Source organism: Dasypus novemcinctus, chromosome 18 (assembly GCF_030445035.2).
Source record: "Dasypus novemcinctus isolate mDasNov1 chromosome 18, mDasNov1.1.hap2, whole genome shotgun sequence".
NCBI classification, from domain to species: domain Eukaryota; kingdom Metazoa; phylum Chordata; class Mammalia; order Cingulata; family Dasypodidae; genus Dasypus; species Dasypus novemcinctus.
Window position 1 is genome coordinate 21297589 of NC_080690.1, and position 15692 is coordinate 21313280.

The 15692-nt window shown below is 42.3% G+C and overlaps 1 protein-coding gene across 1 annotated transcript in view; it reads right to left on the reverse strand.

The window, feature by feature from the left end:
• Positions 1–5334: 5334 nt before the first annotated feature.
• The window catches only part of CDH1 (cadherin 1), an 80554-nt gene continuing 70196 nt past the window's right edge, over positions 5335–15692 (reverse strand). Inside the window, exons 12-16 of the mRNA XM_004459603.5 lie at positions 14150–14374; positions 13642–13872; positions 10359–10489; positions 8784–8927; positions 5335–7025 (exon numbers count right to left, since the gene is read on the reverse strand). Of these exons, the coding sequence (XP_004459660.1) occupies positions 6816–7025; positions 8784–8927; positions 10359–10489; positions 13642–13872; positions 14150–14374 (941 nt within the window). The 3' untranslated portion in view covers positions 5335–6815. The remainder of the gene's footprint in view (positions 7026–8783; positions 8928–10358; positions 10490–13641; positions 13873–14149; positions 14375–15692) is intronic.

The window sequence follows — 15692 nt, forward strand, 5'->3', positions numbered from 1 at the left end:
AGACGCCCTTTCCATTGGGCCAAGTCTGCTTCCCTCAGACCGGTTTTGAGATTCAGATCTTTGGAAGCAGGTTTTTCACCTACATGTATGCAGGGGGAACATTCAAAAGTCGTCTGAAAGTCAAGCGGCAAACAGCTGCCTGCCTTTCCCTTCTTTATTAGTCAACAATTCTCTCATTGCCACAACCAAGAACACCGCTTCCATCCCTCCTCCCTCTCTTTCAGGAAATGCTTCCTAAGAGTCCTTCTGGCCCTTCCTGAAGAGCTGCTGAACTTCTCTCAATTCCTGTCTTGATGACTGCCCTTTAGCGTTTAGCTGCTGGAAATCTTGAGAAGCAAGAAGTGCTCCACAGGCAAGCCCACACCCTCAGGGAAGGAAGCTGTTGATTTAACTTCTCTTGTTAGCATCACTTCCCCAATCCTCCTTCTGGTCACTCCCATTTCTCTGAGCTCCAGACCAAATCCATCCACCTTTTCATAGTCTTTAAAGGAAGGAGATAATAAAACCATTTTCACAAAGGCTATTGTGGGGTATTAAAGTGAGAGTGCTCCCCAGTGTTTAGCAATGTCTGCCACAGAGGGGATGCTTAATAAATAGTACCTATACCTTCCCCTGCACCCCTTTTTCTCCAAAGAAAACCCTGCCCAAACGTCTCTAAATTGGAAAAACTTTTGGAAGGGAAATAAATGGCCTACAAACTTCCCATACTGTTCTTTTCATTGTGTGTATTCCCACCCAGGCCTGGTCATTAGACAGAGACTTTTTTCTTTTTCAGTTATACGTGGTCTTGTGTTCTTGAAGTGTTTTTTCCTCCCCTTAAGGTCATTTTGAGGACTTGTGAGGTATTAGACATCTAGTGAAATGGATATAAAGCATCGTGCAGGTAAGGCCCTGTCCTAAGATTAATGGGGATTGGGACAAAAATACAAGTGAAGGCTCTCACACCATTATGAAAATAAACTAATAGACTGTTAAATATTATCTAGCCCCCTACCTTGACAAGTACACCAGGTTCACAGTGAGACTTCTCAGGTTCTACCTCTGTTCTGCACTGGATGTATTGGCAAGGGGGGAGCCAGCCCCCACCTGTGGCTGATGCCTCTTTTTCTGTTCACCCCTGCACTTACATGGGTGGACAGCCCAGCCCTACACATCCAGGTTCTATCCCACACACCCTCTAGGAGCTACCACTTGGTCCCCGTAGGGCTAGGAATGCAGGGCCATAGCGTACACCCTCTGGAGGCCCTCCCAGCCCTGGAAGACGGCTCTGGAAAGGCTGGGCAGGGAATTCCAGGGTCCGGATACCTGAAGTGATCCGGGTGGAGGGCAAGGGTTCTGGGTGAGCAAGTCCTCTAGTCCTGGCGATTCCTTGCCCATGGGGAGAAGCATGGCTGGAGGAGGCCAGGAGGGGCTTCCAAGGCATACAGCCCAGGGCTAGCGCCCCACTAGCCTAGGTCTAAGGGTAGTACTGGTGTGGGACTTGCAAATGAGGAATAAGACAAGATTCCCAGAGCTGAGACTCCTATCCCAAAATACAGTAGTACCCGGACAGTAACCGGTTTTTGTTTAAACGTTTGTTTTTATCTTAGAGGCTCTGTAGGCTCAGACACTACAAACTGAAATGCATAATGTCAAAAAACAATGGCATAAAGATCCTATTGGCTTTACAGCAAAAAGTCATATCTCACAGGGAAGGTTGGGCATGTTTTAATACGAGAGGATTATTATTAATTGGAGGAGGACCTAGGACCTACCCGGCCATAAATTGGCCCTGTATCTAGAGAGAAGGAAACATTCTCAGGCTTCTCTTGGCCTGAAAGTATTTAAATGGACTTTTAAGTACCCTATTTCCTTAGAATTTGGTAAAGTTTATGGAGCTCTTTCCGCAGTTTGCTCTGGGTAGCTGTCCTATAACACAGAAGTACAGCTGGGGGTTCTCCTGGTGATATGCTATTAAACATCTATTACAGGGAAGTGGATTCGGCCCAATGGATAAGGTGTCAGCCTACCACATGGGAGGTCCAAGGTTCAAATCCATGGCGTCCTGACCCATGTGATGAGCTGGCCCACGCACAGTGCTGATGCACTCAAGGAGTGCTGTGCCACACAGGGGTGTCCCCCACATAGGGGAGCACCACATGCAAGGAGTGCACCCCGTAAGGTGAGCTGCCCCGAGCAAAAAATGTGCAGCCTGCCCAGGAATGGCACCACACACACGGAGAGTTGACACAGCAAGATGCGCAACAAAACGAGACACAGATTCCTGGTGCCACTCACAAGAATACAAGCAGACACAGAACAACACACAGCGAATGGACACAGAAAGCAGACAACTGGGAGGGGAGGGACTGGGAAGGAGAGATAAATAAAACATAAATCTTAAAAAACAAACAAAAAAACATCTATTACAACCAATACTCACCAATGTTACACCAAATGGGTGCTCCTTCTCTGCAAAGAACCACATGGGGATGTTCAAGACACATACGCAGAGCTCTGAATTCACGTCAAATGTGTTCTCTTTACTTGAAGTTGGCCAACAAGAAGCCTATTATCAGGGACTTGAAGGACAGCAGCTGAGCAAGTCATCAAAGCCGGCTGGGGACTCTTGGCCACCTGCTCAACCCAGAACTGACAAGGCTAATGGCATCCAAGAGCTATCAATGGCTGCTCCCCAGGAACAGAATTTCCAGTAAAAACCACAGCAAATTAAGGGTCCTTGAGGGGAGCTAGCTTCTATAGCCACATATTTTAACTGGAGTGAGCACATTCCATTCTTCATAATTGGCCCTAAACTCTTACCCTAACCAGTCTCAAGTATTTTAGTCACTGCTGATAACCCCATCATCCATCCCACAAAAAAAGCAGTCACTGGAACTTTTCGTTTACTTCGAACATAATTCAGATCCTTATTTAGCTTAGCCCACAGAAGCTCTTCAGTCTTTGGTCCCCTCCCCAGGCCAGATCCCTGCAAGCATCTTTCCAGAACAGCACTTTAGGTCCTGTCGTGCTCAAAACACTTCAATGGTTCTATCTGCTCACACGGAATCCAGTCCCAAATGGAATGCTTGGCCTTTGCTCTCCTGGCATCCTGCTTTCGCTTAAATGATTCTACCTACCTAAAACTCTGCTGCTCTGTCCCACATTCAGTAATAACTAACATTTAACAGAGTGCTACAATGTACCAGGCACTCTTCAGAATGCTTTATGTATATCAACTAATTTGGTCCTTACAACAGCCTTATAAGATAGGTGCAATTATCCCCATTTTAGAGATAAGGAAACTGAGGTTCAGAAAGGTTAGCTACCTTGTACACAAATGTTATTATTACTCATTATAACAATCAGCATTATTCATAATAGCCAAAAGGTAGAAACGATGGACGAATGGACAAAATGTGATATATCCATACAATGGAACATTATTATTCAGACATATAAATTACTGATACATGCGACGTGAACCTTGAAAGTAAGCAGAAGCCATCAAAAAGCAACATATTCTGTGTTCCCATTCATATGAAATCTATTCATTCACAGGGAACTCTATAGAGAAAGATTGATAGTTAAGGCTTAGAGGAAAGGGTATGGGGGTTCCTTTTTGAAGTAATGAAAATACTTCAAAATTGTGCTCATGCTTGTACCTATCTGTGAATATGGGTGAATTCTATGGTAAGTGAATTGTATTTCAGTAAAGCCGTTTTTAAAAAGAGATTGGCAAAATGTTGATACCTGAAAGATGGGGGATAGTTCCAGGGAGTATACTGTGTCCTGTGTTGCAGCAGAGGAAATACCAAATGTGAAGCCCTGAAATGAGAGGGTGCTTGGAGTGGTTAAAAAGGATCAGTGTGGTTCTGGGTTGTTTGAAGTTTGCCAGGATATAAAGTTGGGGAAGAGGGGGGAGAGGGAGACGGCTTCCCCCTGTAGAGAAAAGTTGTAGGCCAATACCAGGGCTTCTCAGCCTGGACAATACTGATAGTTTGGGATGGATAACTCTTTGCTGTAGGATAATTCCTGTGCATTGTAGCACTGTAGAATGTTTAGCAGGATCTCTGCCCTCTAGATCCCTAGATGTAGTAGCACCCCATCCAATCATGACAATCAAAAACATATCCAGAAATTAAATAGAAGTGGCAAAAGCATATCAAAGTGTTTATAATTCGCAGCACTAATTAACATATGGGAATGATAGTGATTGAAAGGGCAAGTCTAAGGTCATGTATATCACTAGAAGGCAAGCTAAAAATACGAAATATGGGACTATATAGCATAGCAAACCATCTTGTGAAAAATGAGGATGGTTAAGTGCATATATAAGAATGTTTTCTCTGAATCAGAACAAATGTATGTTAATATTACATGCTATTAATATTAGGGTGATATTTGGGCAAAAATACAACCAAGCAAGCTATGGACAGTAATATATTAATAACCTATCAATGAAAAAAAAAAGTATGCTAAGCGAAAGAAACTAGACAAAAAGTATTATTGTTTCACTCCATCTATTCAAAATGTAAATACAAATAAATTAGAGATGGAAATAGATTAGCAGTTATGTATGGCAGGAGAAAAGAGATTGCAAAGTGACTACTAAGGGATAGGGTTTTTCGTTGTTTTGTTTTTTAATGCAAATGCTCCAATACTGATTGAAGTGATGAATGCATGGCTTCGATCATACCAAATGCCATTGATTGTACACTTTAGGTGAGTTGTATGGCTTAGGACATTTCTTTCTATTTTTTATTTATTTCTCTCCCCTTCCTCCCCCCTCGATTGTCTGCTGCGTCCATTCACTGTGTGTTCCTCTGTGTCCGCTTGCATTCTCGGCAGCACCGGGAATCTGTCTTTGGTGCATCATCTTGCTGCGTCAGCTCTCTGTATGACTATACTTCAATAAAATTGATTATACATTTTAAAAAACAACAAAAACAAAAAATATATCTACAAATTCCCCACCGTCCCCTGGGCCAAGAGTTATAATTTTCCCCAGCTGAAGACCACTGTCTTATACTAACTGCTAAATGAATAAATCGTTGTTTGTGGAGTTTTGCTTCTTTCCCTCTTTATCTGAAGACTGTCTGTCCATGTGACATATGGTGAAACCAACAAAACTCCCATGTTAATGGGCCATCTATGAGCTGAGACATTATGAATGTAATCCTCGTCCCCTGTCCCCAATAAAATAACAAAACTCTGGGAAAGCAATTTCAGTATGAAGCTTCTTTCTCTGTGTTTTGACTAAGCTCATCCTCTCCAACTACCATTTGTCTTGTCTCCAACTACCATTTGTCTTGTCTAGAATTGTGGTATAATCAAATAAAACAACAGTTTGACAATGGTTTAACAAAGTTTTTTAATAAAATTTATAAAAACACGTATTTGACAATCATTTTCTCAGCTTGAATTATGTGCGTTTTCCACCCCCAATGAAAATACAAAATTATCAGCACCCACACACATATACACTCCAACAAAACTATAGTGACATTCTCTATACAGAACTACATTAGATACAGTTTAAACTGCAGAAAAATCAAGATTGTCCCAGAAGTGATTGCAGAGATATTTTTTCCCTTCTAAAAATAGGTACAGGTAGTAAAGCAATTTAGAATAAAACTCTTTCTTGTGGTTGTCAAGGTTCTTGAAATTCTTCTTTCAACTAAGGAAAACTCTAAATCATGTCCCTATCCCCCCAACCCCATCCCCTTTTGCTTGTGGCACTCTTTAAGGCAGTTTCTTCTCACAGCTCCTAAGGGGGGTATAGGGTGGAAATGAGTTTTCTAATTTCAATTTTATACACATACTTCAAATTTGGGACAACTGTGTCCAAATCAGCTAGTATTTTCTGTAGACATGACCAAAAGCAGGCACTTGGGAATTCTTTGCTTCAGTTACAAACCATGGTATACAGATCTATGCTGATATTCATTCCTCCATTCTTCCAGAATTTTCAGGGAGAGAGGTAAACCCACCTCCACCTTAACTATCCTCAGCAATTTTTTTTTTTTTTTTTTTTTTTTTTTGCTGAACTGCCAGGCTCGTGACAACCTCTCCTCCTATCTCTAAGCCCTCTGTTCAAACTTCCCCTCTGCTGTAAAAAGTCATCTTCCCTCCTTGGCTTCAGCAGTTAGGCACACTCCTCTAAGTTTCAGAATATATCATTCTTTTGTTTTAGTGATAAATAAATATTAAAAATTATGTGTTACCTGAAAAATCACATTTTCTGTTCTGTTTACAATCAAAGTGCCCCATAATGATATTCATATCATAAAGGGACAGATGACCATTTCAACTTACATACTCAGGAAATGAAATAGGAAAACTGTTAAAGGTCTCATGAGTACATAATACCCAGAGATATGGCCAGAATAAAAACAGACCTCTTATCCTAAAAGGGTCTAGTTGATGCTGCAATTGAGAATTCCCATTTGGGGCAATGTAATGGACTTCAAAAGGAATAAGAGCAATATTAGAACATGGGTCACCAGTGCAGTGATGAAAGAAAAAGCACACAAATTTAAAAAAGGAAAAAAAAAAAAAAAGTTGTGCTTTTGAAATATATAAAAATTTGGGATCTTAATAAGACATGATCACCATGTAAAAGAAATGATAAAAGAAAAAAATGTTCAAGGAATAAGTCAATACACAGATGAATGAAATCTATAAAATGGAAAGCATAACCTAACTGCAAGGGATTCCAGTGTTTCTTTCATAAAAACTCATCTCAAATGAAAGGAGCAGAAAAACCATCAGAGACACTGTTTCCCTTTTACTGGGGCCTAGGGACTATCTTGCACCCATCTTTCTCCGGTCCCCTAGTCGTCCTCGCCGCCGCCGTACATGTCTGCCAGCTTCTTGAAGCGATTGCCCCATTCATTCAAGTAGTCATAGTCCTGGTCTTGGTCTGTCTCAGAGGAATTCAGGGAGCTCAGACTGGCTGCTTCAGAGCCACTTCCTTCATAGTCAAACACGAGCAGAGAGTCGTAAGGAGGGGCGGTGGGGTCAGTATCAGCTGCCTTCAGGTTCTAAAGAAGGGAGACAACAGGACCTCTCAGTAAAGGAACCACACACCTGTCATCTGGGACAAGCTCCACGGAGCACAGATCAGTGCACAAATTCTGTGGAATACCTGATGCAATGAACACCAACAGCAACTGGCTCCGGAGACCAACATAAAGAAAACGGAAAGTTACAGAAAAATATGCAGAGCGGTTTCCCTTGAAGCAAAATGGGAAATTACCTGTAGGTAAGGGGTCATCTGGACCACCCCATTGGGGGTGTTGTCTCTAAGTCTGGGTGTGGCTCCCACACCACCAGAATGGCCAGAGGATGAAAACAATGCGGACAGTTACACTGGTGCCCTGGTGCATGCAGGCTGCATTTCAGCAGGGCAAGAACTGAAGGGACGAATACCAAACTAGTAATGGTTAACCCTGGGGATCCACGGTTGGGGGAACTGAGGAACGACTTACATTTTTTTTCTTTACATTTTCATAATTTAGATATGAAAAGTAGCAAGCATATTATTTTTATAATTAAAAAAAAAATCTACAATCAAATGTGATGACGTGCAAATGGATGTGACTGGAGGAAAGAACCTGAATCCAGATGCATTTAAAAGGGATGGTTTAAACCAATCCTTGGCCGTTGTCAGTCTCTCTAAGGACCCAGTGGATAGAACCTATGTGGCTTGGCCACCTCAGACGATGCTAAGCCTGATACAGGACAGCTCCTCAGTGAAAACATCTCCCAGGGAATGCTAAAACCAAAGCAGTCCCACTGTGAAGCCAAGACTCATCGAGAGTCAATGAACCGCCAGATAAGCTCTGAAAATCACTTGGGCGTACCTGAGGTACCTGAATACCTGAGGCCAGGTAACAAAGTTTACTTCCGTTCTTCTTCCTCATCTTACCCTCATCTTACCCTAAATTAAAATTAAATGCCTTATTCCCATCCTCCTTTGCAGCTAGGGGTAACCTTGTGACATTTGTGGTCAATAACATGTAAAAGGAACTCCTTTTTTTTTTTTTTGAGGAGGCAACCAAGGATTGAACCCAGGACCTCATACGTGGGAAGCAGTCACTCAACCAGTGAGCTGCAGCACCCCATGGAACTCTCTTCTTGAAGAAAGGAAGAAGGATGTTTGCCTTCTGTTCTGCCCTTCTTCCTGAACAGAATACAGATGTAAGCCTGGAAGGGTGGCAGCTATCAAAGATAAAAAATTAACAAGCACAATAACACATGCTAAAGAAAATGGAGGAGAAAGGGGGAAAGGCCTGAATGTACAGCCTGGACTACCTATCCTAGTGTTCTATTTGCACAAAGTAAACCCACACCTATCTGATTAAGCTCCTGGTATTTATAGCTCAATGCGTTTTGGACACTTACTATATGGAGGCTATTTTTCTAGCCTCCAGACAGACCTCCAGAAGATGCACATTTAATATCACATCCCAACCTTCAGTGGGTTTGCAAGGAAACAAAGACCCCATCAAAGAGCCCAAAGTAGTCAACTCTAAAAATCTTTGATTTTATTTCTAGTACTACTAAATCCTTTTAAGCAATTCTTGGTTTTGCTATGTGAACTTTGCAAATTCACTAAACCAATCTGAGGTGCTATTAGTTCTGATATTAGGATGAGATACAAGTAAAACATAGGGCTCAGGGATGGAGGAAAGTGAAAACTTGTTAAAGGGAAGAATCTAAAGAATTTCTCACTTTGGACAGAACTTCTCCTTTATAAATTTAGAGATGAGTTAGCTTTTGACTTTGCCCTGACTTACTTCGTCAATAAAATTTCCAATTTCATCAGGATTGGCAGGACGGGGTCGATACTGGGGCACACTCAGAAGGGTTGGTGCTACATCATTGCGAGTCACTTCTGGCCGAGCATCTAGGCCCCTGTGCAACTGGCTCAAGTCAAAGTCCTTTAGAGAAAAAGGAAAAAGAGGGTAAAAAGAGGAGTTCCCAAGAAACAGTCATATACATAGGGTTATATTCAGTTTATAGATTATGGCATTGGATAATGCTTTAACTGCCAACTGTGTGATATTTACAAGCATGTGCCAGTTTAATCTGAAATAACAGTTTTCAACCTAAGAGTCTCCAAAATAGCACTGGAAGGAAATGTAGTAAGAAATGGCTGTGTAGCACTTGTGGGTACAGATGTAAACTGTTGTATTTTATTAACTTCACATAGGTTATGTGTGGTAGATAAGATTATTATTCAGCAAATATCCAATCCCTCTCCAAACTAGCCTCTGCAAGAAGAATATACATCCATTAATGCCGGTCTTTGTTTTGGGACTAGCTTGAGCCAATGGAATATTAACACATGTGACACAGACAAAAAATTAAAATGCACTTTGCAGTAGCCTGCTGGTACAAGGAGGATGAGAAATGCATGGCACAGACCTAGACCCAATTTGCAGCTTAGAGCCATCCAGCCAAACCCACCCTATCAGGTGAGCCTCAGCCAACCTACAGAAGCTTATGAGCCTAGTTGGGATCAGCAATTGCCCCAGCTAATGCACAAATGTGCGAGAAAGACATGCTTATTGTTATATGCCACTGAGATTCTGGGGTTGTTTGTTAAACAGCATCATTGTGGTGACAGCTTACTGATATACTTTATCTGGTATTCCCAACTAGATTTAGAAGTGCCTTGAAATCTGAATCCATGTCTTATATTTCCCTGCACTCCCAATACTGGGTACATAGCAAGCACTGAAATACTTACCAGTGACTCTTCTTCCCCCCCATGGAGCTCAGCCTCAGTGTATGACCTGTGTCAAAAGCTTGTAATAGGCCCCATGTTTCCCCTTCAAAATAGAATAGACTTTCTAAAAGTCCCTGGAAAACTTCAGGACTAGGCAAGTTAAGAATTATCTCCAAAAGGAGCGAAAATCATGAGGGTCTGGAGAGTTATAATCCAGAAAAAGCAAAATTCAGTCTGATCTAGAAAAAGGTCAAGGGAAACAAAATATTAAAACAGATTAGTTGTTCTGTCAAAGATAATTTGATTGAAGTTCATATCCTGAGAGGCAAAATAAAATCAAGAATGCAGGCTCTGGGGAGACAGACCACCTGGTTCTACTACTTCCTAACTGTGTAACCCTTGGCAAGTTACTTAACCACTCTGTGCCTCAGTCCACTCATCTGGGTATAGAACAGAAAGTGATCACTGAATGTTAGATGTGTTGGTGGTGACAGTGATGGGCAAAGACAATGTCTATTTTCTCAGATAAGGCCTTAAACAAATAATACACAAAGTGACAAAGAGCTATTAATATTTCAAAGGTATGCTTTCTTCTAATCATTGCTTCTTCCGAATTAAAAAACAAACCAAAAAACCCCACCTGGTCCTCTTCTCCACCTCCTTCTTCATCATAGTAATAAACATTGTCCCGAGTGTCATCTTCAGGGGGCAGTAAAGGCTCTTTGACCACCCTTCTCCTCCGAACAAACAGTAGAAGTAGCAGAATCAGGACTGGAGCAGGAGAGAAAGGACATCAGAACAGGGCAAGGTGCAGGTAAAGGAGGCCGTAGGAAGCTCTCCAGGGCCCCACTGCCTAGCTTGGCTTGCAGGTGGGCACTACAGCCTCCGGCTGTGACACACTTTCAGAAGTCAGTCCATATGCGACATTCATATCCCCGAAGTTAATGCACTCAGCACAACACAGTAGGCAATTACCTATGTGAATTCAAGTGTGGCTTTTAACAGTAACAGTAACCAATCACGGTTACTTCCCAAAATCTGGGGTAAAGTATTCCAGACAGAGGAAACGGTAAGGGCAAAGGCCCTGAGGTAGGAGCGTGGCTGGTTGTCTGTGGAAAGACGAGAAGGCTACACAACTGCTGCAGTCTGGGCGAATGTGGACCACTGTAAGGACTGTGGCTAAATGTGATTGACACATGCATGCAAATTACTGTTAATCCATTACGGTGGGTGGGACACAGGCTATAAAACCACCTGGTATATTCCTATTGTCTCTTAAGATAAAATGGTGTAAGCAAGCTTTAAATTCTATTTAATTTCCAGAGTTTTCATCTAATCTTGGGATTATTTCTAAAATTACCTATATATATAACATTTAATTTTAAAAATATCTATTATTTATTGGGAGTGAAAATATTCGAGACTTTACACCCTAGTAAAGCATTATTGCATTGAAACACGAGGTTGCGTAGACTTGGAGAAAAACAATTCCTTAAACTTACCCAAGCTACCTGTTGTTTCTGAAGCTATTACAATCCTAAAGATCTTATCCAGACAAATATGGCAAACTCCTATGGTTCCCAAACAAGAGTGCTGAGCATTTGCTAGGTGTGCTGTAGCATAGATAATTTGGCATTTTCTCCCACAACGCTTCTCGTCGCTGCAACAATTCCATTCCCAAGTTGTTGAAAGGTAAGCCTCAGGAACTGGTTGTTTATGAACTCACAAATGATCAGTAAGCCCTGTATCATAAATGTGTAATCTTTTCTCCCAGAAATGTTCAGAACAATCTGTTCTTTTGAACCACTTGACTAACCTCCTATCACTAGACCCTTTACAAAGTCACTGTGAACATGCAACTTTGCCATACTAGTAAGCATGGTAAATGTTCATTCCCCTGCTACCTGCCCTAAGCACTGTATTCTGTAAAGTCATGCTTCCCTGCCATGTGCCTTCACATAGACAAGTATCTCACATAGACATGTACTATCAAAGACCCCTCTTATTTTGCGGTGAGTGCAGATGAATTTGAAGGTGAGCTTGGAACTGTTGTCTCTCCTCCTGCAGCTGAGGACAAGGACCCTACATAAGCCCTCAATAACCACTTACTCACTCACCAAGCTGGACTTGTCATTCTTTGGTCTGATGTAGCCCTCCCAGTTTGGTTGGAAGCTGTGTTGTTTTATACAGCCCCTTGCTATACTGGGGACATGTGCCCAGGCTGTGCAGTATCTAAGCTGAAAGCCCCAGTGTTGATCCCACTGCTCCCTCAAAGAGCCTTCTTCCACTCCAGCCAGTCCACAGAGTGTACTCCACCCTTTCTTCCTTGCCTGTGCTAGTGGGGGACCCTTATGAAAGTCCCTCTGCTTATCTGAATTCCACAAACCCCTGTGACTCAACCATCCTACATTTTCTATGAAACTATCTTTGAGACTCAACTAACGGCCGCTCTTCAGACTGCAAAAGCATTCAAGACCCGGGTCACCTCTTCCAGTTCTTAATCATATTCTGTCTTTGAAGGTTTTCTAATGGACTTGCCATCACTGGCTTTTAGAAACCATAACAGCATCTGCTTCAACCCTAGGGCTCAGTCTGCAGGTAGCCAGGGTGATATTAGTTTTAAAGACAATGGCAGAACTGTCAACATTTTGCTCATTATCCTTTTTCCCTTTTATCCTTTTATCCTTTTGGCCATCGGTAGTCACCACCCACACTATATTCTACCCCCAACTCTCCTCCCTCCATCAAGTTTTTTTTTTTAAGATTTATTTCCCGCCACCCCCCTACACACACACCCATTTGCACTCAACTGTCTGCCCTCTGGGTCTGTTCCTTGTGTGCTTGCCTTAGCTATTATTTTTAGGAGGCACCGGGAATCAAACATGGGACCTCCCATTGGGAGGGAGGTGCCTAATCACTTGAACTCCTGCTTGTTGTGTCTCTCATTGAGTTTCCTTGTTGTGTCATCTTGTGGTGTTAGCTTTCCATGTCAGCTCATTGTGTCAGCTTGCTGTCTCGCTTGTCTTCTTTAGGAGGCACCAGGAATGGGAACCAGAATATCCCATGTTGTAAGTGGGTGCCCAAGTGCTTGAGCCACACCCCACCCCCACCCCCACCCCTGCCCCGCATCAAGTTTTAACTGGACACATGGTTGCTATGGAGACTGTATTTGTCAGGTTCCCTCACAGCTAGGTGTAACTATGCTTGGACCAACAATATTTTTGTGAAAGTGATATGTGCAAATTCTAGGTATGTGTACCCCATTTCCTCTATCACCCCACCCCTACCTGAAGATGGAATGAAGAATTGGCAGGGGTGAGTTGCTAGCTCTGACCATGCTGATGAGGACAACATCCTCAAGCCTTGCTACTCTTAGTATGGTCTAAGAACAGCACTATCTTGAAGCTGGCTAAAAATGCTGAATCTGTGGCCCTCCCCTAGACCTACTGGGTCAGAATTTGCATTTAACATTTAAGAGTACAAACTTGAGAAAAACCACCCTGAAGGACAATAGAGCAACAAAATACAAGGAACCTGGATCTCCTATTCACTGCATGGAAAGGGACTGCCTTTCTAGTCTTAGACCTCTGAACTGTTCAGTAAATGAAATAAGCTTTGATTTATTTAAGTCATTGTAGTTTAGAGTTTCTTCCTTAAGTTTAACCTGTCCCCTAATTAATATAAGGGCAAAAATAATTTCTAGAAAAGAAACCTGACCCTTTTGAAAAGTCAATGGCAGAGAGTGGATGTGGCCCAAGCAATTGGGCACCTGCCTCCCACAAGGGAGGTCCTGGGTTTGGTTCCTGGTGCCTCCGAAAGAAGACGAGCAGATAACAAGTGGAAACAACAAGCAGACAGAGAGGGAGCCATCTTGGGGCGGGGGTAAGGACTCAAAGTCAGAAACATCCATCGGCTGCACTTACTTAGCAAAGCAAGGATTCCTCCAAGAATGCCCAGAATGGCAGGAAGTTGCAATCCTGCCTCAGCAATTGGTGCGACCCTCTTACAGTTGGTAACGGCCCCTTCACAGTCACATACAACGACTTCTAAAGTAGTCACCTGGTCTTTGTTCTGGTTATCTATGAGCTTGAGATTTATTTTATATTCGCCCACCTCGAAGCTTTTCTTTGGCTTCAAAATGAGAGATTCTTGGGCTGGAAGAAACAACAAAAATAAATGATGGGACGAGAGGAGGAAAAAATGCTTTCTAGAATAAACGTATTAGAGGACTAACAACATTCCAAGGGTGAGTAAGCAATGCCTCACAAAAACAAATATCAGAAATAAAAAGGGACTATGGCAGAACGCCTCAAATGCAGAGGGGGAAATCTGGAAGTACAGCGGGGAAACTGAGAAATGGGGGTGGCATGAGAAGAAGGGGAATCATGGCAGTCAGAGCAAAAGTTCCTAAAATAAAACTCAAGGATTCACCTCCATCGCTGTACTCGATAGTCCAATTGACACTCGCCCCGTGTGTTAATTCTGCAGTGAAGGGAGAAGTATTGGGGGGAAGATCTGGGTCAAGGATGTTTATTTTTTGAGGTTGCGGGTCCCTCTGGCAGAATAACAGTGTTCGAGGTTCTGGTGTGGGAGCATTGTCATTCACATCAAGGAGGGTCAGCAGAAGTGTTCCCGTGCCAGTAGCAACTGGAGAACCTAAGAAAAAAACACAGAAAAATAGCCCGGCTCAGGCATGTTAACAGAGCCCTACTGCTTCCCATCGGCTTAAATCCAGATCTTGTCCTGGTTTTTCAGGTCCTACCCTATCCGTCCCACCACTCTCCAGGACAGCTTCCCAGTTTTGTGGGCAGCATCTCTGGCTGTCTTCGGCAGTTTTTCAAGTTATTCCTCACACCGAGGACTCTCTCCGTCCTCTTTCCGTAACTTAATTCTGTTCACCCACTTAATTTTAGCCAGTCTAAGAAGCTCCCTTCATACATACACACAAACACACACGCACACCCCACCAATTCTCCCTTTTCTAAATTTTTCTGATATTTAAGGTCATTATCAAAGAGTTAAGCCCTTTAAAATTGATTCCATTCTTCAGTAAAAAGTTCCTTGAAGGAAGGGCTTATTTTAGGACTGGGCAGGAAATAAACAAGGTGAGTCTGGGGCATCTTATACCAGAAAGTAAGGAAGTCCTCAAACAAAAACCCCAGATTGATGTAAGCATGTCAATGGGCCACAGCAGCCAACTGAAAGAGCTCCCAATGGCCAAAGCTGAGAACAATTTGAGGCTCAAAATAAATATAAAGTAGTATTTGATTATAGCCCAAAGTATAAAATAAATATCCAGAAGTCCATACTAATATATAAAGAGATTGGGAAGCTCATGCAGCACCCAGCACATGGTAGAATTAATAGTAATAGGAGATACCCAAGGAACCATCATCATCAACATCAGCACATTATACGGAAAACAAAACAAAAAAAAAACAATGAGCAGTTGTTCTTAAAAAAAACTATTTTTGAAATGTTTTTAAGTGAGCTGATAGATTTTCTAAAAAACTTCATTCTACCCTTAGATCTTACATTAAAAGGAATTATATCATGCACAAAGTTATTATACTCGAAGAAATAATTCAGAACCACACACGAGACACTATTGTTCAAATCAGGAGTCAGCAAAAGTTGAGATTCTCCAGCCAATCAGAATGGCTGGCTGTGTTTGCAAATTGTTTTATTGGAATACAGCTCCACTCATTTGTTCATTCCATATCGCTTATGCATGCTTTCCCACCGTAATGACAGGTTTGAGTAATTGTGACCGAGACTGTTATGATCTGCAAATATTTACTTCCTGGCCCTTTACAGAAAAACTTTGCCGATCCTTGGCTTAGACGCCAACCACTTTAACTTACTTCCAGTCCACACCAGGGAGTTCCTGTGCAGCCAGAGATAATCAGCTAATGTTGCATTGCAGGTAACGGGGCTACTTTTCCCTTTAGGTAAAGGTCCTTCTGGGAACTGA